At 43.2% G+C, this 21,745-nt stretch overlaps 1 protein-coding gene across 2 annotated transcripts in view; it reads left to right on the forward strand.

Moving 5' to 3' along the window:
- The window catches only part of cd276 (CD276 molecule), a 379,608-nt gene that overhangs the window by 102,721 nt on the left and 255,142 nt on the right, over positions 1-21,745 (forward strand). For both annotated transcript variants that reach the window (XM_060923336.1, XM_060923337.1), the window contains exon 4: positions 6,184-6,480. In XM_060923336.1, the coding sequence (XP_060779319.1) occupies positions 6,184-6,480 (297 nt within the window). The remainder of the gene's footprint in view (positions 1-6,183; positions 6,481-21,745) is intronic.

Raw genomic sequence — 21,745 nt, forward strand, 5'->3', positions numbered from 1 at the left:
GGTTTTCCGGCCTTGACCCTTACGCACAGAGATTCTTCCAGATTCTCTGAATCTTTTGATGATATTATGCACTGTAGATGATGATCTGTTCAAACTCTTTGCAATTTTACACTGTCGAACTCCTTTCTGATATTGCTCCACTATTTGTCGGCGCAGAATTAGGGGGATTGGTGATCCTCTTCCCATCTTTACTTCTGAGAGCTGCTGCCACTCCAAGATGCTCTTTATACCCATTCATGTTAATGACCTATTGCCAATTGACCTAATGAGTTGCAATTTGGTCCTCCAGCTGCTCCTTTTTTGTACCTTTAACTTTTCCAGCCTCTTATTGCCCCGTCCCAACTTTTTTGAGATGTGTTGCTGTCATAAAATTTCAAATGAGCCAATATTTGGCATGAAATTTCAAAATGTCTCACTTTCAACATTTGATATGTTGTCTATGTTCTATTGTGAATACAATATCAGTTTTTGAGATTTGTAAATTATTGCATTCCGTTTTTATTTACAATTTGTACTTTGTCCCAACTTTTTTGGAATCGGGGTTGTAGCTCAATGCACAGCAAGGTGTAATGCACTGTGTGTTCTATCATAGACACCACAGTAACTGTGGTGGCAGATGTCTGGGAGTCCTCCACAACCGGTTCAGGGATCAAGGAAACTTAAAAAAAAAAAATCAGACCAAGGTTTTCATTATTAGAAACTGTAGTCACACCACAACATAGTATTTAGGTCAGCTTGTTCCAAACGTCTTTCTTTACGTGTACTACCTACTGTAGCAGAATTTAAATCTATGTTGGTCAAACCAACGACTGTATAGTCTATGGGTCAAACCTATGTTCCATCGTTTAGTAACAGACCTTGGTATCAACCGAGTGGAATAGCTATTTCGCCATCGCAAGGTAACTGTAGCTTAGCTCAGTGCTGTGGGAACATAATCTCCCCTACTGTTTATGCTGAAATGACAATAAAACCCCACTTGACAACGTTTATAACTTAAACAAGACTCTACCTGTAATTTTCTCCTGATCGGTAGGCTCTTCGTGTAGTGTCACATCCGCGCAGGTACTGGGTGATGACAACTCCGAGGGTGAAGGAGCCTCAGCTTCAACGTTGCTAGCAACGTTGCTAAGGGAGTTGCTGCTGGGTCTGGCGAAGCCGGTTACTCCGCTCTCCTGTCCTCCTTTCACTCCCCAGAATAAGGGCGACTCGTCGCCATAAATGTTGATGACCATTTCGGTGGTTACTTTTAGTTTCTTCAAACCCCCTCCTCCAGTGGGGGTGTTTTTACGTTTGAAAATTTCTTTTTTGCTTCTCGGACCATATTTTTAAACCGTTTCTGCACGGCAGCAACATCTCTTCTCGCAGATGGATTAACGCTATTCACAGACGACGTTATTTTTTCCCACACTTCATGTTTTTTCTTATTGCTACATTCTTCGCTGAATTTGCCTAATAAAACGTCTTTGTAGGAATTAAATTCCTCTAATATAGCCAGATTTTCCGAGTGGCTAAACGGCACTGAATGACCACTGTCCGCCATTTTTTTTGTTCTGAAAAGAGTCTTAAAATACCCACAATCCTTTGCAGCATAGTACGACTTAAGATAGTCGGAGTCTTAACTGCTTTGTGCAACAGTATTTGTTAGACGTCTATGCTAAGCCCGACTATACCCGCTGTCTAAGTTAAAGTCATAGTCTAACTTGGTGAAACCGGCTGCTGGTCTACAGTCTCCCTCGTCCTTCCCATGTCACCCCTCTGCTTGTCGACCTGCACTGGCTACCTGTCACAGCTCACATCAAATTTTGCTCTCAAGGGGTTAGGTCCAGCATACCTCCGGAGTCTGATCTGCCCCTACACGCCAACCAGATCTCTATGCTCGGCTACTACTAGTCACCTGGCCCCTTTTCCTCTCTGTTCCTGCTCAGCCGGCTCAAGACTACTGTCTGTCCTGGTTCCTGGTTGATGGAATGACCTTCCCATTGAGGTCAGAACTGCCGACTCCCTGACCTTCAGGCATAGACTGAAGACTCACCTCTTCAGGCTGTACCTCTCCCCTGCTTCCCTGCCCACTGTGTAACTGCATTTCGGTCTCGACTAACCCAGGCTGTGTACGGTCGAGCCTGGTGTTAGCTGTTTTGAGTTCTCTATTTAGTTGTACTTTATGTGGTTGGTTTGTTTCCTTGGCTGTTTGAGTGTTGGTACTTCAGCAGCATATTACACTAGGTATTGCTGTCACTTGTTCAGCTGGTACAAGAACTTTCTTGTCCAGAAGTTCAGCACTTTGTGGACCTGAGTTTTGCACTCGTTGTTTGTCACTCTGGATAAGCCCATGTTTACATTAGACCGTATCAGCGGATCATCAGATTAACGTTTTTAAAACGATTAGTGTGCACACAGCAACACCAATACACGATTTGCGTGCACACAGCAACACCAATACACGGATACGCTCGGCTCCGCAGGCATCCTGCGCTCCAAATCACTCCGCCCTGAACAGCGAGTGCCCTCTGGAGGGTGCGCACTCCGGCCTTGCGCAGCTCACAGAGCGTGCGAGTGAAGTGAACAAGCTGTGATTCGGGACTGAGCCGCTATGTGTGTGATCCCAGCGCATATCACTTACCACTTGCAAGTGGAAGGATGGCAAGCCTAAAGACAATCATAACTACACAATGGGCAGTATTTGCATCAGTATTTGCAGTATTTTCATACTTTTATACTCTTTAATGAAAGGTGATACAAGGCGGAAGTCCGTGCCGTTTTTCAGCAGTCGCGTTACATGACCAACGCCAGCGAATCAGGAAGGTGGATGTCACAGTGACGTTGTCCAATGACGACGCCAGCTAGAGCTCAGCACAGCGTATCCGCGTATCTCAATGTTTACACAGCACCGGAGCTGACACGATCTGGATTGAATACGTGGGCCCTGGCGGATTCCCGTTTCCCGGCGTTTCCAGGCGGTTTAATGTAAACGGACAGTGCATCCGCGAAGAAAACGAGACAGATACGGTCTGATGTAAACTTGGCCTAAGAACATCTGCTAAATGCCATGTAATATAATGTAATGAATGGGGGGTGCCATTAAAAAAAAAACTCTAAAGTTTCATAAGCCATAACTTTTGAATTGTTTATGCTAGATGCATGAAATTTTCAGGAATTTTGCTTAGGCCCGAAGGGGGATTAGGTCATGGCAATGCCCGTCCATCCCGGGAAGGGTACTCACCTTCTGAAATCAACTCCTCTCACAATTTTTGGAGGAATTTCACAAAACTTGGCAGGATTCTTTGTAGTATGTCGGTAATACGCATATTGCAATTTCGTTCAATTCAGTTACATTTTACCAGAGTTATGGCATAGTTGCCACCGGGGGATATTGTGCTCTCAGAGTACTTTTGTTTAAAATACTGCAACCGAAGATCCACAATTGCATATTTAACACTTTATGTACGACTGAAATCTGTAAAAAAAATAAAAAATAAAATAAAAATTTGTGCTTTGGAGCATTTTTGGCCCTCTGTATCTCCACATTTAAACATGTCAGAGCTTTCAGATTTCATGCATCTAGCTTAAATCCTTCAGAAGTTATGGCTTAGCACCTGTTTTTATGGTAAAGTTCGAGCAACGCCCCTTTATTCATACCCCTATATCTCAAAAACTAACAAAGATGTACTGATGAAAGTTTGCACACTGTTTATTGGGACTAATGGCATTAATCTTTGAAAGTATGAAACAAATCTGACAATGGTCAGTCAGGACCTTTTTGTGGTATCGCACGGATTGACCCCTAGTCCAATTACCTGCATATTTCTAGCCTGGCAAGCCAGACTAAATGTGAATATTTACTCTGGCCTCGATCCGTAGACATTTCTGAAGGGGGTGGGAGGAACAAACCGCTGTCTTTCAAACTGTCTCTGTGCGTATAGGCCAACGCTCTGACCAATCAGCGCAACAGTGACTGTGACATAGTCAGAGCGACAGAAAGCAGTGGGGGAGGCCTTGAAATATAAATAATTTTTCAAAATGCATATTAATTAATAAACAGGTTCTAGATCTTAAGAAGTTTGGAGATAATGACCACAAGTTTGGAGTCTGTACCACATACTTAACATACACTCTTATTTTTTTCAAGTGTTTTTCAAGGGTTTGCTTAAACTGTTTTTGAGACTTTTTATTTAGTGGTGTTTGGTGAAATAATTTCCCTTAAATTTAAAATAACGGGAAAATAAGAAACAATCAAAAAGTAATGTTTCAAAGCTGTTTATTAATTCTTCGTACTGCACAAACTAGCCCCATCCTTTTGGCTACCAGCGGAGCCAGCTGGTAGATCAGACTTTTGCCATAGCCGGTCGGCAAAACAGCGAAAACGTCCTTCTTGAAAAGGAATGAGCGGAGAGCCTCTTCCTGCTCATGTTTCAATGAAAACTCCAAGTCTAATTCTTCTAAAACTGATTCCAAAGCGGAGTCAAACGCGCGCTGTTCACTAGCCGTAGCCATCTTTCCTGCTGTGCTTTCTCCAGCGTCGCGCAGCTTTGTCGTCACTCCTGCAAAAGCCCGCCCAAAGAATCCAAACAAAAACCTTGCGTTGTGATTGGCGGGCACGATTTGATGCCCGGGGTGTTTTTGTTTATATGGTGCGAGGCTAGACCCACTCGCTAGGCACAAATATTTTTGGCTGCTAGGCGGGTGGGTCTAGTTTACTAGGCTAGCATATTTCTGGAGGAACCTGGGGAAATCTGTGTGGAAATAGGGAGAACATGCAAAAACTCCATAGAGACAGAAACTTGAGGTTTCAGGATTGAACCAGTATAAATCTCAAAGATTTATTGATCAGTTTGGCCAATCAATAAAGAAACTAAGAAAGGCAAGTAGTACTAGCTGGCTTTCATAAACCACGGTTTATGAAAGACTGACCAGCTTGTACTGTGTTGCTGGATATTTCAGCAAGGGTATGACTGAAGTTATAGTTCAACTACAGAATGACTCAGTGCGTTTACATGCACAGAGAGAGAATTGAATTTCTGCCGTTGCTCGACTGAAATCGAAGTTCAAAATGCCATGTATACACCTTAATTCGGCTGAAATTGAACCGAACTTGATTTCTCGGAATCGAGCTACACGACCTAGTTTATGCGATTTCTGCCGAGCTACTTAGTGCATGTAAACCCTATCGAGCTAGTAGTCGACCTACTTACTGCCCCTTCCGGAAGTGACGAGTGACGAGACCACAAGCGGGAAACACAACAGCCTCGGTCGGCATGACAACGAATCACGACAACGGCATGAATCTTTTCTTTTTGTGGCATTGTTTGCACTGTTAAAATTTAGCTCACTTACTGTATCACCAAATACATCTGTACAGCTGTTGCATAGCTGTGAATTGTGTACATAAACAAGTCACTGTATTTGTGTGTGTGTGTGTGTGTGCGCATGTCCAACATCTGAAGAATGTCAGTAAAAACAAAACAATTGAACTTTGTGTTTATTAAGACATAAGTTAAATTGTAAGCAAAAAATATATTTTTTGTAAGCAAAAAATGGACTTTAGAAAAATATACAATTGTGCAAAATAAGTTGTCTTACAAAACAGTGGTCTGCGCAGGACAGTTTGTAGCCATACAGTCTGTTAGAGCAAGCCTAACAGCTTGAACACCGAACTGCCAGTGTTGCCAGATTTTAAGTGCATTTTGGCGGATTTGGACATGTTTTGGGCTGGAAAACGTCAGCAGTATCTGGCAACACTATAGCTCTTCTTCATGACGACAACCGGAAGTATACCAACACGATGGGGCATGTAGCGCCACCTGTGGCTCGGGTGCACAATGCACCTCACACAATAGCTCGATTTCACAGTTGCATGTAGGATTGGATTTCTCTGGCACCCCTGCTGGGACCCTTTGCTCGATTACCGACAGTAGCTCGATTTGGATGTGCATGTAAACGTACTGACTGTCTATGCAGTCCAGCATACTGAGAATTGTCAGTAATTCTTCATGACAAACTTTCAACTTTGGAAGCTGCGATTACCCCCATGGACAAGTGTTACTTGTAGCTTGAGAAAATAAAAAGGCTGTAATGCTATGTTGTAACATGTTTGGAAATTGTATCTGTGTTTTGTTTTGTTTTTTCCCATCTTGTACACTGTTCTGAGTGTATAGTAGCTTGAGATTTATCTTTGTTTCTCTTCAGCCCCCTACTCCAAACCCTTAGTGACTTGGGAAACTGATGCCAACCCCAAGCCAGGTGATGTCGTAGCACTGACCTGCGTGGCGTACGGCGGGTACCCCGAGGCCCGGGTGCTGTGGCAGGACGGGAGCGGGCAAAACCTGACGGAGAACGTCACCATCTCACCTATAGCCAACGAGCAGGGTCTTTTCACCATCAGGAGCGTCTTGACGGTGATCCTTGAACCGAACAGCACTTATAGCTGCAGACTGACCAATCCACTTCTAGGGGACGAGGGCCACGCGTCTGTTACCATCACGGGTGAGTAGATTTCATCGTTGTCAACCAGCCATCACAATCATCTCTGGTATTTCAACGACTTAACCATAGTACATGGGAGATAGTGTTGTCAGTGTTGTCGTCGTCTTAGAAAATACCGTTTGTTCTGGGGTTGAGGGCCTTGAATCATTTGAAACTTAATTAGAACTATCTAAAGTCAATCAAGAGTCAATTAAAATCTGAGCACTGATGGTGTTTCCCTGTTTCTCAGATGACTCTTCGCTGCCAAATGAAACTGGAAGACAATAATGAATTGTCCAATAATGATCCAATAAGTGTAGCCATCAGTTCACCCACTTTACTAAATGAGTGGAGTGGGTGATTATTTCTCAGATTATCTCGAGAAAATGAGAAAAAGCTTTTATCAGAGCTTTCGGGTTTAGCAGAGTGGAATAGAGGTGGAAAAGAAGGTGGCCGGATTTACCCCGAGCTTAGTCCAGATATTAAAGCAAAGCAGAGGGTCAGTGGGGGTCATAAGGTTGAGCTTCAGTGGTCTGGCAAATTGTAAAGCTGACAGTGGGATGGGGCTGACGATGGAGAAAAGATGAAAGTAGACAGGCTTCAGTTAACTCTGCTGCTAAAATGGAAGTGGACAGAGATTTTTAATATCCTTAAGGTGGCGAGATAGCCTTAGATGACCTTGAACTTGTTTTGACATTGATCTATCAATTAAATGAATCAAACATAATGTGCTAAATAGGTGACGCGACTGTATCTCGATAGAATAACGCTTGGACGCTTCGGTTTCTATATTTCTAACGTTTGTCAGAGAATTAAGAGGTTTTGCTGTGTACCAGAAGATGCATCCTAGATTTATATTTCTCCTGGGATGTAAAAGGTGATCACCCTGGTGATCACAGAAGAAAAAAAAAAGCGTCTCTCAAAAGAGGCTTTGTGGAAAAAAATACAGCTTGACATCAACTTAAGAACCTCTCCAGGCTCGTCTGGGATACGTAATGGATTGTGCATGTGATTGTGTAAAGCAGGGATTATTAAATGGCGGCTTTTCTCGAGCCCTGACCCGTCTCGAACGCATTTTACAGTCTACTGCTGAATTCTCAATTCTGATTGGTCAGAAGGTCTTGATTCCAGGATGTTGATACCAGGGCTTTGAACCGGTTCAAGGAACGAAAACGAAAACCGGGAACTTTTTCTATTTCACATGGAACAGAAACGAAACCAGAAACTTTATTATTTTTTATGCTCCAGAACAGAAACGCTTATTAAAAATAATGGTAACCGGTTAATACCGGTTTTTATTTCGTTCCTCAAAGTTTCCGTAGCCTACAAATAAAAAAAGTCATTCTTCTCCTGCGCAAGTTTCTATGACCCGCTGGGGTTCACTTCCTGTGTGACGTTCGCTGACTGAATGGAGAGAGCGGGAAGGTGGACTACTATCACGTCTCCATGTGATAAAGTGAGTAATTGCATTACTGAGTGTCTGAGCAAAGAAGAGCCTGAACGTTGCAACCTCCCTATTGGCTGTTTGTAAAAATGTATCAGTTGTTGCCCCTCCCACGGGAATCATCGCGGGCTCGAGAGACGAGACCTGACGAGTTAGTTCGTTGGTAGCAGAACAAAATGTCTGGACACAAATCGGGTTTTCAGAAAAGGAAAGAAAATAAACGGAGGGTCGAAAATACAAAAAAGGAGGCAGAAAATGCAAAACGAGTTTTAAGGTAGGACAAATGGTTACTTTTTAAGGCAGCCCGCCGTGGCTGCCTGCAGGCTTATTTATTATAGCCCATTTAGTTAAAATAGTTGATATAAAATGTTTATAGTTATAGTTATGTGATGGTTGTCCTGATTTAGACTGGTGGGTTTTGTTTTTTTTGGGGGGGGGAGGGTTGCGCGATGTTGCACCCGAGTCCAGATTAGGGCAGAACCGGCCCTGGCTACATTTCAGGTGTAGTTTGTTTTATGTATGTATGTACTTGCATAGATGTGTACTTGGTCTTCCAATATGGCGCCTAACAAAATCTCGCGGCGCGGTGATGTCATGCGGTAGCCCTCTATAGGGCCTGACTAGCCTTTGGTAACACACTAAACGAATTCTCTTTCATTTTTGGCACTTTTTCTGTTTGTGTAGATGGGAAGACATACTGAGAATCCAAATCGCCAACATTTGAAATAATAATTGTTTTGAATTATTTCTTGTCTTATTTAATGAAGGTTGTAATAGAATTAGCCTACATTTGGCTTAAGCTGGATGAGACAGAGACATAATTTTATAGCCATTTGTTAAACAGCTGACAGGGAACGTAATTAACCGTTCCGGGAACGAAATTTTTTTGTTCTAACCGGTTCGGGAACGTCTATTTAATGGTGGAACCCAAAACCGGAAATGTTAAAATTCCGTTTCTGTTCGGAACGAACCAATAGGAACAAAATTCTGGTTCAAAGTCCTGGTTGATACTTAACAGTTATTCCAGGAAATCGAGTCGTACATGAGCTGATAAGCCATGTACGACAAGATTGAGTTCTATCCACATTCACTGGATTTTGAGAAACAGAGCATTATTTTTTTTTGTTGCAAATTCGATCAATAAAAACTTTGTACAAAACGTCCGACAAAATCATTTCCACTTAGAATGTAAACAAACCGGCGAAATGAAAGGAGCAATTATTGAAAAATGCTATAATAATAATAATAATAATAATAATAATTCTTGAGGCGGCACGGTGGTGTAGTGGTTAGCGCTGTCGCCTCACAGCAAGAAGGTCCTGGGTTCGAGCCCTGGGGCCGGCAAGGGCCTTTCTGTGTGGAGTTTGCATGTTCTCCCCGTGTCCGCGTGGGTTTCCTCCGGGTGCTCCGGTTTCCCCCACAGTCCAAAGACATGCAGGTTAGGTTAACTGGTGACTCTAAATTGACCGTAGGTGTGAGTGCGAATGGTTGTCTGTGTCTATGTGTCAGCCCTGTGATGACTTGGCGACTTGTCCAGGGTGTACCCCGCCTTTCGCCCGTAGTCAGCTGGGATAGGCTCCAGCTTGCCTGCGACCCTGTAGAAGGATAAAGCGGCTAGAGATAATGAGATGAGATAATTCTTGAAAAATAAATTATTTGTTCTTACCATCAAATACCTTCATTCCGTATTTCGTTGCTTTTTTGTGGGGTTTTGTTTTCGAATAGAGTTTCTATTTCGTCCTCGGTTGGTTCAACAACAAGCGCCGTCATTTTGTTTTTCTCTACTCACGGTATGGAGCACTTGCATGTGACGTCACAGCCGATCCAGATTGTGACAGACGCCATCTTGTCGGTCAAACGCCATATTCCGCCTTCTACTTCTGGTTCTACTTCTGCTTTTACTTCTACCTTTTCTTCTGGAAAACCCTACTATATACAATTCTACTACAACGGCTGCGGCTACAAGCTCTCCCTACCTGTGCACGTTTTTTATGTTTTTTGTGTGTATTTTTGCGTGTTGTTCGTCTGTACCGGACTTCAATATCCACTACAACCGTATGGACTTGCTGGACATTGGTTTCCAGCAGAAAATGACGGTTTGTAGCGATTTCCATCGCATGCACAACATTCCGGACGAGGAAAAAAAAAAACATTCCGGACGAGATAGCGAGACCAGCGGGGTCTCCGTGGATTGTTATCGGAAGCAAAGCGAAGGAGGCGGCGCCGGGAACGGAAGCAAAAGCGAGGCTGCAGGCAGAGCCGGCCTGTTGACTAAGCTCAGAAAACAGCCACTCAAACATCCACTGCTAAGCCTCTCTCTCTCCAACGCCAGATCCATGTAAACAACATGGACGATTTGGAATTACAGCTGGAATTACCTTATTCTATTCTATAATCGGCTGGTCAGTGCTATACTCAATACTTAAGTGACTTACCCGTCCAATGAGGATTCTTGTTTACAAGATGCCACATCTGAGTCGCTGACAAATCCTGAATTTCTGTAAAGATAACTGTCCAGAGATTTATAGGCACGCAGTGCTTCACCACTGAACAGCGAGGGAAAGTGAATGAGGTAATTATACACGTCCGGGTATTCCGCTGGCAGTTCAAAATCCGGTCGTGAAAACTCCGTCCGGTAAGCCATAAGGGTCACAAATCTGTAGATCGTTTATTTTAGACATATATCTAGTTATCTGTTCATTATAAAAATGAGCCGTGTAGTCCGTCGGTTGAAATTGATCCATTCTGTACACGAGTGCAGCAGTATTCAGCGGTGTTTTTGACCGACAAGATGGCGGTTGTGTACTTTCCGGTCACGTGACTGCAAGATCTCTATAGACCCTTTTCACTCACGTGACCTTCGTAAGCGCGACCGCGATTTTGGACATGAAGAAATAACGGTTTATGGCACAGACCCTTTCGGTTCTCGCTCATCTCGCTGCTACAATGACTGCTTAGACTGCAACAATAATACCTAACACACATTTAAGTATCCGTCGTAAAGACGTGAAACTCGTCGAGTGACGAGTGTGTTCATTGATAAGCTAACACAATCTAAAAGTAGACATACCATCACACTGCCCTGGCGCTGTGTACAGTTTACCTTCTATGGTTTGTGCACTCACTATTTGCCATTACTTTCTCCAACCCAGTGTCCGAACTATGCCGATTATTTTCGGGGGGTCCCTTTTTTTCCCTGGGGGGGGGTGCTTGCGCTGGTCTCAGAGCGCGGATCTCCAAACACATGAGAAGCCTCTCTTACGCACATATCACGCGGACTCCACACACGCATCGCGTCTGAAGTCATAACTCATCAGGGGAAATCGTGTCCGCATTGGCACGTTCAAAAAACAACCTCGCGTCAACAATGATACCACACGCAAGAAAAAAAAACAGTCAGGCTACTCAACACATCTGATCCACAGCAGCACCAAAGCATCACTGGAAATCATGTCAACAACCAATCTTCCATTTCAACACGCGTCAGCAAACAAATGGCACCACAAACACGAACGAATCGGTCAGGCTACCGATTCCAAACCCACAGCAGACGAATAATTAAATGCATCTTGCCTTAAAGCAGAATCGACCACAAAGGAAGTCTGTTGGCACACTTCCTTTCTACTAGTTTGTGTCCCCAACCTGGCAGCATCAGTCGTTGTCATATCGGTTTATTTTATCTTTGATGTAAACACAACACTTCGGATATGCAAATGCTTCCCGTTCCACACGATTGCTATGTCAAACATCATTTTGCCAATATTTTAGAGACCATCCATCTTCTCCGTCGGTCAGCATCCGTCGGAATCCGATAAAATGATAAATCTTGCCTTGTGTGTTGATGGTTACTACATCCAGGTGCACAACAATCTAATGGCATGATGGAAGTCTTGCTGAAAGTAAAAACTTTCTTTGATGGCTATATTCCTTTCGATGCTTCGCCGTCGTTCCTCGTTGTTGGTTGTGGTAGACTACTGGTAGTACATGTCCAAAATGGCGGCCGCGTTTGTCGTGACGTCACGTGAAAAGGGTCCATATGAGCCGATAGCCTAGTAGTAGACTAGCCAATCAGAGTGCGCGATTGCTCATGTCCAGTGAATATGGATAGAATCATGCATTTTATGGTACCGACTCATTCACAGGGACATGAATGGCAGATGATTCACATAAACTGCTTTTTTGCAAAATGTGTTTAATTATTGATATGTAAGTTTGCTGTGAGGAGATGTTTATTTTACATTTTTCAAAGTAGTCTCTCATCAGAGATAGACGACTTGACGAGCTACATTTTTTTTTTAAGTTCAAGAGAGAGGAAAAAAAAAACAGCACTGAGGGAAATTTTTTTTGTTGTTTTTTTAAATCTCCTATATTGTAGGCAATAACATGAATTAACTTGCTTCACAGATGTTCCACATAATTAAATATAATCATCAAAGGATTAAAAAAAATACGACGTGACATTGTTAGTGTTGGCAAATTGCTCTGCTGTGAGAGGAATGAAACACTTTGTGATGTGCTGTTATTCGAAAAATAATCAGCTTCCAGGTGGTTACGGTAAATCAGCTTCTTCCTGTTGGGCTACAAACACCACCCTGTTGTTGATTGTTTTCCTACAACAGCTTACCTGTCATGCATTATTCCTTATATAATGTCTGGGAAAAAAAGTCTATACGCATGAAATGTATAACTACATCAACGGTAGGTGATGTGTGTGTGTGTGTGTGTGTGCATGCAGGTGACTTCATTAGAGTCGAACCACAGAGTGAAAGCACACAGCCAAAAGCGCTGTCGTTAGCAATTAGACTGAAAAAGATGAGTGCTGTTAGGCCAAGCTTGAGAAAAGAAAAAACAAAACAAAACCGCGAGAGGCGAGAACGTAAATGAGATGGAATTAATACTGAAAAGCAGAGGGACATCCATTCAGTTTTAAAATGAGACCGGCTCTGTTTTGTGTAAAGCGTTTTAATGGGGATTTACCGTTTAAAGTCACCTGAGTAAATATGTAAAGACAGATGTGTTACTACTAGACAGCACGTCGGAGTGTTTACTTTCTAGCTAATAAATGTATCCATCGTTGGTAGAGGGGAAGCCGGAGTTTTTCATTCATTCACTCTGCCGCTGATCCATTGTGGGTCGTGGGTGAGCTGGAGCCAATCCCAGCTGATTTCGGGTGAGAGGCGGGATACACCCTGGACAGGTCCTCAATCTATCGCAGAGCTAACACAGAGAGACAGACAGCCGTTCGCACCTATGAGCAATTTTGGCCCTGTTTACATTATTTCGAATCAGCGGATCATCAGATTAACGTTTTTAAAACGATTCGCGTACACACACAAAATTTCTGTGCCCGCAACAAGACCGTTCCCCGTGCACACAGCAACACCAATTGAGGTATTTCACTCACGTGACCAAGTCATGTGATGCTGCCATTTTGGACGGCACGGCTCGAATCAGTTTGAATGCGAGGAAGGCGACAAACGAAAAACATAAAAGAAAAAGGAGCGAGATGCAGAAAACACCTTCACTATCCAGCGACGTAGGGCATTTACAGGGCGAGCAGAGGGAGAGGTATTTGCAAAAATTGAGGTTAGCAGGCTTAGAGAACGACGTTTAGCTGCTTCCACCAGGATTGTTCACTGACGTACGGAAGTACACAAAGCCCTCGTCTTTACCTGACTTCGGCCCACATGATCTGTATACCTATGTCGTTAAAAACCCATCGCCATACACAGGTATTGATCTGAAAGCGTATACGAGTTTGGATGCCTACAAATATTTTGTGTCAGGCTGGGTAACATGCCTACATCAGCGGGTCGTCCCTGGAGCCGGCGGTCGCCATCTGATTACAGCTAAGGTTTGTTCACATTTTCATTTACTTTCGGTCCTCAGGATAAACAAAATGTTATTAAATGTCATTGAAATAACTTCTTAGTCTGTTGAGACATGGCCCGTTATAAATTTGCTGTTACCAGGCAATGACCAAGAACTGTATTATTAGGGTCGGTGTAGTTGTAGCAGTGTATTAGCAACTAGCTGTTAGCACTAGCTAATGTCAACAACATCATAGCTGGTATGTTACTGTAGCAATGTTTACGTTCAGTCATTTGGATGACTGTTAAAACCTTTCAGTCTCAAGTTTTTCCTTTACTGGATTTACTAGTTTACTGAGCCAGCGCGCGCTAGCCGGCAAGCCGGGAGCCAGCGCGCGCTAGCCGGCAAGCCGGGAGCCAGCGCGCGCTAGCTCAGTAAACTAGTAAATCCAGTAAAGGAAAAACTTGAGACTGAAAGGTTTTAACAGTCATCCAAATGACTGAACGTAAACATTGCTACAGTAACATACCAGCTACTGTTGTTGACATTAGCTAGCTTGCCGTCCAAAATGGCGGACACCGGGGCGTCACGTGACCCTGTGACGTCAGGTGAAATACCTCAATACACGGATACGCTAATCACATGACTAATTAGACGGCACATCACATGATCCCAGTGCATATTGGGCATGCGCAAGTCACTCACCACTTGCAAGCACATAAAGTGTGTGAGAGATTGAGTGAGCGAGTGAGAGAGAGAGAGTGAGCAAGAGAGTGTGAGAGAGAGAAAGAAGAGCAAGCGAGCGAGAGAGTGTGAGAGAGTGAGAGAGCATAAGAATCAAAATTTGAAGTTCTTTATGGAAATCAGGGACGCCGTGTCATTGGGACTAAAGAGGAGAAGGTTTTTCAGCAGTCGCGTCACATGACCAACGTGGCATGACCAACGCCAGCGAATCAGGAAGGTGGATGTCACAGTGACGTTGTCCAATGACGACGTCAGCTAGAGCTCAGCACTGCGTATCCTCGTTCCTCAATGTTTACACAGCACCGGATCAGATACGTACTGGGTTGAATACGTGGGCCCTGGCGGATTCAAACTGTTCCGCCTGTGGAGTCGTTTCCCGGCGTTTTAATGTGCACGGACAGTGCATCCGCAACGACAACGATACGGATACGGTCTAATGTAAACACCACCTTAGAGTAGCCAGCTGAGCTAATCCGCATGTCTTTGGACTTGGAGGAAACCCATGCAGGAACAGAGAGAACATTCAGACTCCACACAGAAAGGCTCTAATCAACTGTCAGGTTCGAATCTGCTTGCTATGAGCCAATACTGTTAACCACTGCACCACCGTGCCGCCTGAGAGTTTTCAGTGCTGCAAAATGAATATGATTAAGAATTACAGATCATCGTCAGGCCTAATAGTTAGAGAAGCAGCTTTGGGACCAAAAGGTCACCGGTTCGATTCCCTAGACCACCAGGAATGGCTGAAGTGCCCTTGAGCAAGGCACCTAACCCCCAACTGCTCCCTGGGTATGTCAGGGTCCTGCTGTACGCCGCTCTGGGTAGGAGCATCTGCTAAATTCCTGTAATGTCAGTTGATTGCGAGTTTGATTCCTGACATCACAACCATCTGTGGCTGGGAGCAAAACTGGCCGTGCTGTCTGGGTGAGAGGCATGGCATACACTTTCTCACCTGTCAGTCAGAGCAACAGTAGCCAATCATGGGCGTCTGCATGTGGAAGGGTGTGTTATTCTGCCCTGTGATAGATCATGAGCAGCAGTTTAAAAGATAGGGTCGGCTGACTTCACAGGTCACAGAGGAAGCACATGGTAGCCTTTATCCTCCATTGGGGGGGGGGGGGATACTCGCAAACCTTTTTTTTTTTCTTTTAATTTAACATTGCTCTGCTAGGAATTTAACCACATACGAATACCGTATTTTCTTGACTATAAGCCGCTACTTTTTTCCTAGGTTTTGAACCATGCGGCTTATACAAAGGTGCGGCTATTCTGTGGATTTTTCTTCCACCGCTGGGGGCGCTCTAACCGGAAGTAGAATCAAAAATAAGATAGACGAAAAATCAATGCAAAGAAGAATTAGCAGATCTTTAGCAGATAGAACACGCACGACAAATTACTAACTGGTAATTATTTTCAAATCCAGCGAAGATGATTAAAGTGACTTGTGGTTTCAAACACAGGAGAAATGAAGGTAAATAAATACCGGTTATTTTCTCTTGGTTCTGTTCCGTTTTAATCAGCAAAGTTGCTGCCGTGTTAAAAGGCACTGTTCGGAAAGAATCTGTTCAGGTACATACATGTACATTTACAGTACAAAATCGTTCTGTACATGCAGTAAATATCTAATTTTTCAACATAGATATCTGCGGCTTATAGCCCGGTGCGGCTTGTATATCTTATTTTTATTTTTAAAATAGAGCGGATGCGGCTTATATACAGGTGCGCTCTATAGTCCAGAAAATACGGTACATTATTTCAGGGCTTTTCAAAGTGTGGGGCGCGCCTCCCCTAGGGGGCGCCAGAGTTCTTCGGGGGGGCGCAACGTGAGGAAAAATAAACCAGAATAAGTTACGATTGTGGACATTTAGCGAACTTCAGCTAGCCTTTGCCAGAGACAAAATGGATCGATTTTTAGTACCTAAAGCTCCAGTGAGTGAGAAGACAGAGTCTGGGCCAAGCAAAAAAAAGAAGGAAGTATGACCACGATTATTTAAAGTTTGGATTTTCATGGACTGGATCTGAAGATGCTCCACTGCCATAGTGTGTTGTCTGCCGAGAGGTGCTAGCTAACGATGCTATGAGATGTTTAAAATGTGTAAAAGATGTTTTTTTTTTTTTTTTTAAAAAGCACAGATGTTTAAAATGTGTAAAAAAAAAAAAGAGGTTTTAAAAAAGCTCATATGTTTTAAATGTGTAAAAAAAAAGAGGTTTTAAAAAAGCTCATATGTTTTAAATGTGTAAAAAAGATGTTTTAAAAAGGCACAGATGTTTAAAATGTGTAAAAGAAAAAAAATAAAAATGTGTACAACACCCATTTTTTAAAGGGGTACCAAATATAATATATACAGTTGCTGATGTGACAAAGTAACGTATTCTTAAGTATTCTATCAAATTTATATACTAGAAAACAACAAAATATCTTGGTAATTGTAAATATAATAGTCGGTACGCTAAACGGCACAAGAGTCGCCATTTTTAAAAGACCGTGACGTCAGCCCTACCCACTGCACTAGGAGAGAAGCGTGTAATCATGGCGTCGGGCGCATCAAGTGAAAGCGACAGCTCTGTCGAATCATACGAAGAGATCCCGCAAGACACACTGCAAGCAGGCTATGGCTTAGAAGGGTACCAGTTTGAACCAGTTCGTGTAGCCGATCACTTACAATTCATCCTACTTTCCGATTCACACGTGCTAGTCCCAACCTCAATGAGCCAACACAACTGGGCACATACATACGTCATGAGTGTTACGCAGAGAAAATGAACGTGCATTCTGATTGGATAAAATTAATATCATGGCGGGCTGTTCGAACTGCGGAAATAGTTTGCTCGAGCTACTTTCAAAACACTATAACTTTCCAACCTTAGAACAAAAAACTTTTGTAAGTCTTGAATAAGGTTCGTTAATGTGTTTTATTGTTATATGTACTCTATATATTGCCCTCTGTTCCCCTTTAAAAATACGAATGGAACATTAGGTATAGCAACAACAAAAATTGTAAGGGGGCGCTGTTGTTTATTTGCTCTCTGAGGGGGGGCTGACTCTCCCACACTTTGAAAACCCCTGCATTATTTGAAATGAACATATGTTTTTTTACATGGATACAAACCTAGTTGTGCAAACAGGAGGCTTATTGTTATTATTATTATTAGGTTTATTTTTGGCTTGCTGGAAGCTTGTGAGCAAGTAGGCAATTGTGAATCTCAATTAATGTTCATTAGTATAAATACACAGACTATAGAAATTATATGCAGGTTATAGTGAGTCAAGAAAACAGTTGGACTGATTGGTCGAGAGATTCGGATTTTTTCTTGATAATCACCTCGAGCGACTCGGCAAAATGGCTGCCAAACGCTTCGTCACCGTAAGCGAGGAAGAATTACGAGTGATGAAAGAAAAGGCTGTTCCTAAAAGGACTAAAGATGCTACGAAGGTTGGTCTAAAACTATTCAAAGGGAAGGTGGAATTGTGATTTCCAGTGTTTTATCGATTTCTATTATCTATTTGGCAGCACAGTGGTGTAGTGGTTAGCACTGTTGCCTCACAGCAAGAAGGTTCTGGGTTCGAGCGTGGAGTTTGCATGTTCTCCCCGTGTCTGTGTGGGTTTCCTCCGGGTGCTCTGTTTTCCCCCACAGGTTAACGTGGGGTGGCTTTGGGCTGAAGTGCCCTTGAGCAACCCCCAACTGCTCCCTGGTTGCTGTAGTATAGCTCCCCACTAGCCTGGGCCCGCCCATCCTAAGTGTGACGCAACACGGGGGCCTGTTGCGAACTTAGGCTACGTTTACACTAGACCGTATCTGTCTCGTTTTCTTCGCGGATGCACTGTCCGTTTACATTAACCCCCCTGAAAAAGCGGGGAAACGGGAATCCGCCAGCGTCCACGTATTCAATCTAGATCGTATCAGCTCCGGTGCTGTGTAAACATTGACAATACGCGGATACGCTGTGCTGAGCTCTAGCTGGCGTCGTCATTGGACAACGTCACTGTGACATCCACCTTCCTGATTCGCTGGCGTTGGTCATGTGACGCGACTGCTGAAAAACGGCGCAGACTTCCGCCTTGTATCACCTTTCATTAAAGAGTATAAAAGTATGAAAATACTGCAAATACTGATGCAAATACTGCCCATTGTGTAGTTATGATTGTCTTTAGGCTTGCCATCCTTCCACTTGCAAGTAATAAGTGATCTGCGCTGGGATCACACACACAGCGGCTCAGTCCCGAATCGTGGCTTGTTCACTTCACTCGCGCGCTCTGTGAGCTGCGCAGGGCCGGAGTGCACACCCTCCAGAGGGCACTCACTGTTCAGGGCGGAGTGATTTGGAGCGCAGGATGCCTGCGGAGCCGAGCGTATCCGCGTATTGGTGTTGCTGTGTGCACGGCTAACGGTTTTAGTGTAAACGCGAATCGTTTTAAGAACGTTAATCTGATGATCCGCTGATTCGACGTAATGTAAACGTAGCCTTAGTCTGGCAAGGCAAGCTATCTCCAGCTCTTCCAAGCTCCCGAAAAATCGGGAGCCAATCAACTTTGAGCATCTCCAACGGCCCTGGGTAGAGGCGTGTTCAAGGCAGTGACGTAGTAGAACTGCGACCGGAAGCCATAGATTGTTTACAGAATCTATGCCGGAAGCGCTTCATTCACTAGAAACATCACGAACATGGAGCAGCGGCAAGCCTTTGACACAGCGGTAGATGCTGTATTGAAAGCATTCGACGGGAAGTTCTCATTGAAAACGGAGCAAAGAGCAGCCCTGGAGGTATTTATCTTCTTCCTGTTACTCAAGCAGTTTCCGTCGCGTCACATACGTCAGAGGAAAGAGTGATGTGATTGGTTTAAGCTTCGTCACAGCCTTTTCTGGCTTCGACCAGTAGCAAACTGAGGCATTTCAGGGAGGCGGGTCAACCACGGGCTTTGGGAAACGGTTGGGCTTAATATCTTTGCCAGACCAAATGCTCGCAGAGCTTTGAAGTTGCGTTAGCCAGACTAGCTGCCCACTGCTCTGGGTATGTGTGTGTTCACTGCTTCAGATGGGTTAAATGCAGAGGATGAATTTCACCGTGCTCGAGTGTGCATGTGACAAATAAAGGCTTCTTCTTATTCAAAACAAAATATTTTACGGTACTTGGCGTAGATAAGTAATACAAGCCTGCGCGCATTACGTTTGCATGCCACTTTTGAAGATTGAAAGAAATTATTTTTTGAATACGCTTTTTAATTTTTAAAAAAAAAATAAATCACCGGTGTATTTATACTAAAACTATTATCCAGCTCAGGCTTAGTGAATATTGACTCCTCGACTTACTTTTCAGTTATTATTCACCGATATTGACTTCGCCTTCGGCGAATAATTGTTAATGAATTGTGAACGTGTCGCGGTTCTTAATTTTTATTATATTTCGGGAAATTAAATTTGCTCGAAAATATTGCCGGTAGGAGTGAAATTTCTAGTTAAGACCAGTTATGTACTTGCATACATGTCAACCTTTGGTCAATCAAACCTGTATAACCAACCTCCAAAATCCATATTTCCCTTATAAAATCCGTATAAGATGCAAATTAAAATAATTTACCTTAAATTTGAATGATAATTAGCAATGATATATCCAAGTTACTTTTTATTCAATATTAATAACAATAAACCTTCAGAATGAATACAAAGTATTTTTCCAGTCTCACCTGTGAAAGGTAATCCCATGTGATCTCGTTTGGACGGTAAACCTGTTGGTACAGTTAAACGCAGCACATGAATGAGGCATCTTTATTCTCGGCTACTGTCTAGACGCTATACCAGAGACGGGTGAAGAATCTCCACTTTGCCACATCCAATATGGCGGCGAGGATGACGTATGATTCTACGCAGAAGGCAGCGTCTATGTTTATATGTCTATGACTTCCCGGTTGGCGGGATTCTCACAATGCGGTGTGCGCATGATCAAAAGTGGAACGAAGTCTTGCTACCAGAAGATAACGCGCGATTTCATAAGACTCTTTACTGGCTGTCTGTGCTGTACAGTACGCTTATCATCGTGGGAATTGATTATAGCTCTAAATAAATATTGAAGTTTTTTTAAAGAATCCGTATAACTTTATTTGTATGCCCGTATACTACGTTTATTGAATCAAATCCGTATAAAATACGGACATTCCGTATAGGTTGACATGTATGTACTTGAGTGATGAGGTGAAGAAGAGAATTCACAGATAATGCTGACAGTACTAGCATTTCTACCTCTGCGTATTTTCTAGTGTTTGGTAATGCTAGTAGGTTTCATGTTAAATTAATTGGGGGGGTGGGGGTCTGATCTAGGACACGCCCATTCTAGGTTTAAAGCCGTATACAGATACTGATACGAATACTTTGAGCACTAAAGTGAGATGCAGATAGCGCCATTAGGTTTTACCCACAGGCTGTAGTGTTAAAGCTCCTGAATGAATAAGCTCTACTGAAGAATGTTCTTGATCTAATACTGGGTCACAAGTGAGCGCTAATGTTGATAAGAAACTCAAAAACAGCTTGAATGCATCTTGTTCTCCGAGATACTTTCCAAGCTGCTGTTGACGGGAGTGAGAAATTAACACGTTTCTCATTACGTGCAAATGCGTTACTATCCAGAAAAATCTGCAATATGCAAATGAAGTTGCAAACAGAATTAAATTCACATAAATTTCCATTTGCTTTACGAGCTGTGTCAGATGCCCTTGATAAATGTTCTATAAGCAAACCTCAAGCTGGGGCTGGAAAATGCTGGGGGGAAAAAAACGTTAATGTTGCTCTGCTGTTTTCTGAATGGGTGCTTAAACATGCCGAGGAGTCAGCGCTTGTTGTAAATTTAACTATTCAGGAAGTGATGACCATCTTTATCATCATCAGTGAAAATTTCCATGAAGAGGTTAGACATTTATCTCAAATCTCTGCTTGGCGGTCTTACAAGTGGGCTGTAAGCTGCAGGCTGGAGCTTCAGTGCCAGCTTCACCCATCTGTAGCCCCTTCGGCTTGGCCGCGACACACAAAAACGTGTTAGCAAACAAGCGGCAGCTCGTGACTCTGAGCCGCGGGATCACGCACGCCTTGTTTGATCCAAAAATGTATTTGCATTTGTTTACACCAGCTGCTATATGGTCAACAACTTGCCTAATTAAGTTTGACCTAAGCTATGTTTGCACAGACATTTTTCAACAGCAAATATAGCGTGCAGTCAGGCTTTTCCGTGCTGCTTGCTATCCAGAGCTGTCAAAACGATATCCAGAAAATACTTCAGTTCGACAGCATATTTGTTTCTCT

This window comes from Neoarius graeffei, chromosome 6 (genome assembly GCF_027579695.1).
Source record: "Neoarius graeffei isolate fNeoGra1 chromosome 6, fNeoGra1.pri, whole genome shotgun sequence".
In the NCBI taxonomy this organism is placed as follows: domain Eukaryota; kingdom Metazoa; phylum Chordata; class Actinopteri; order Siluriformes; family Ariidae; genus Neoarius; species Neoarius graeffei.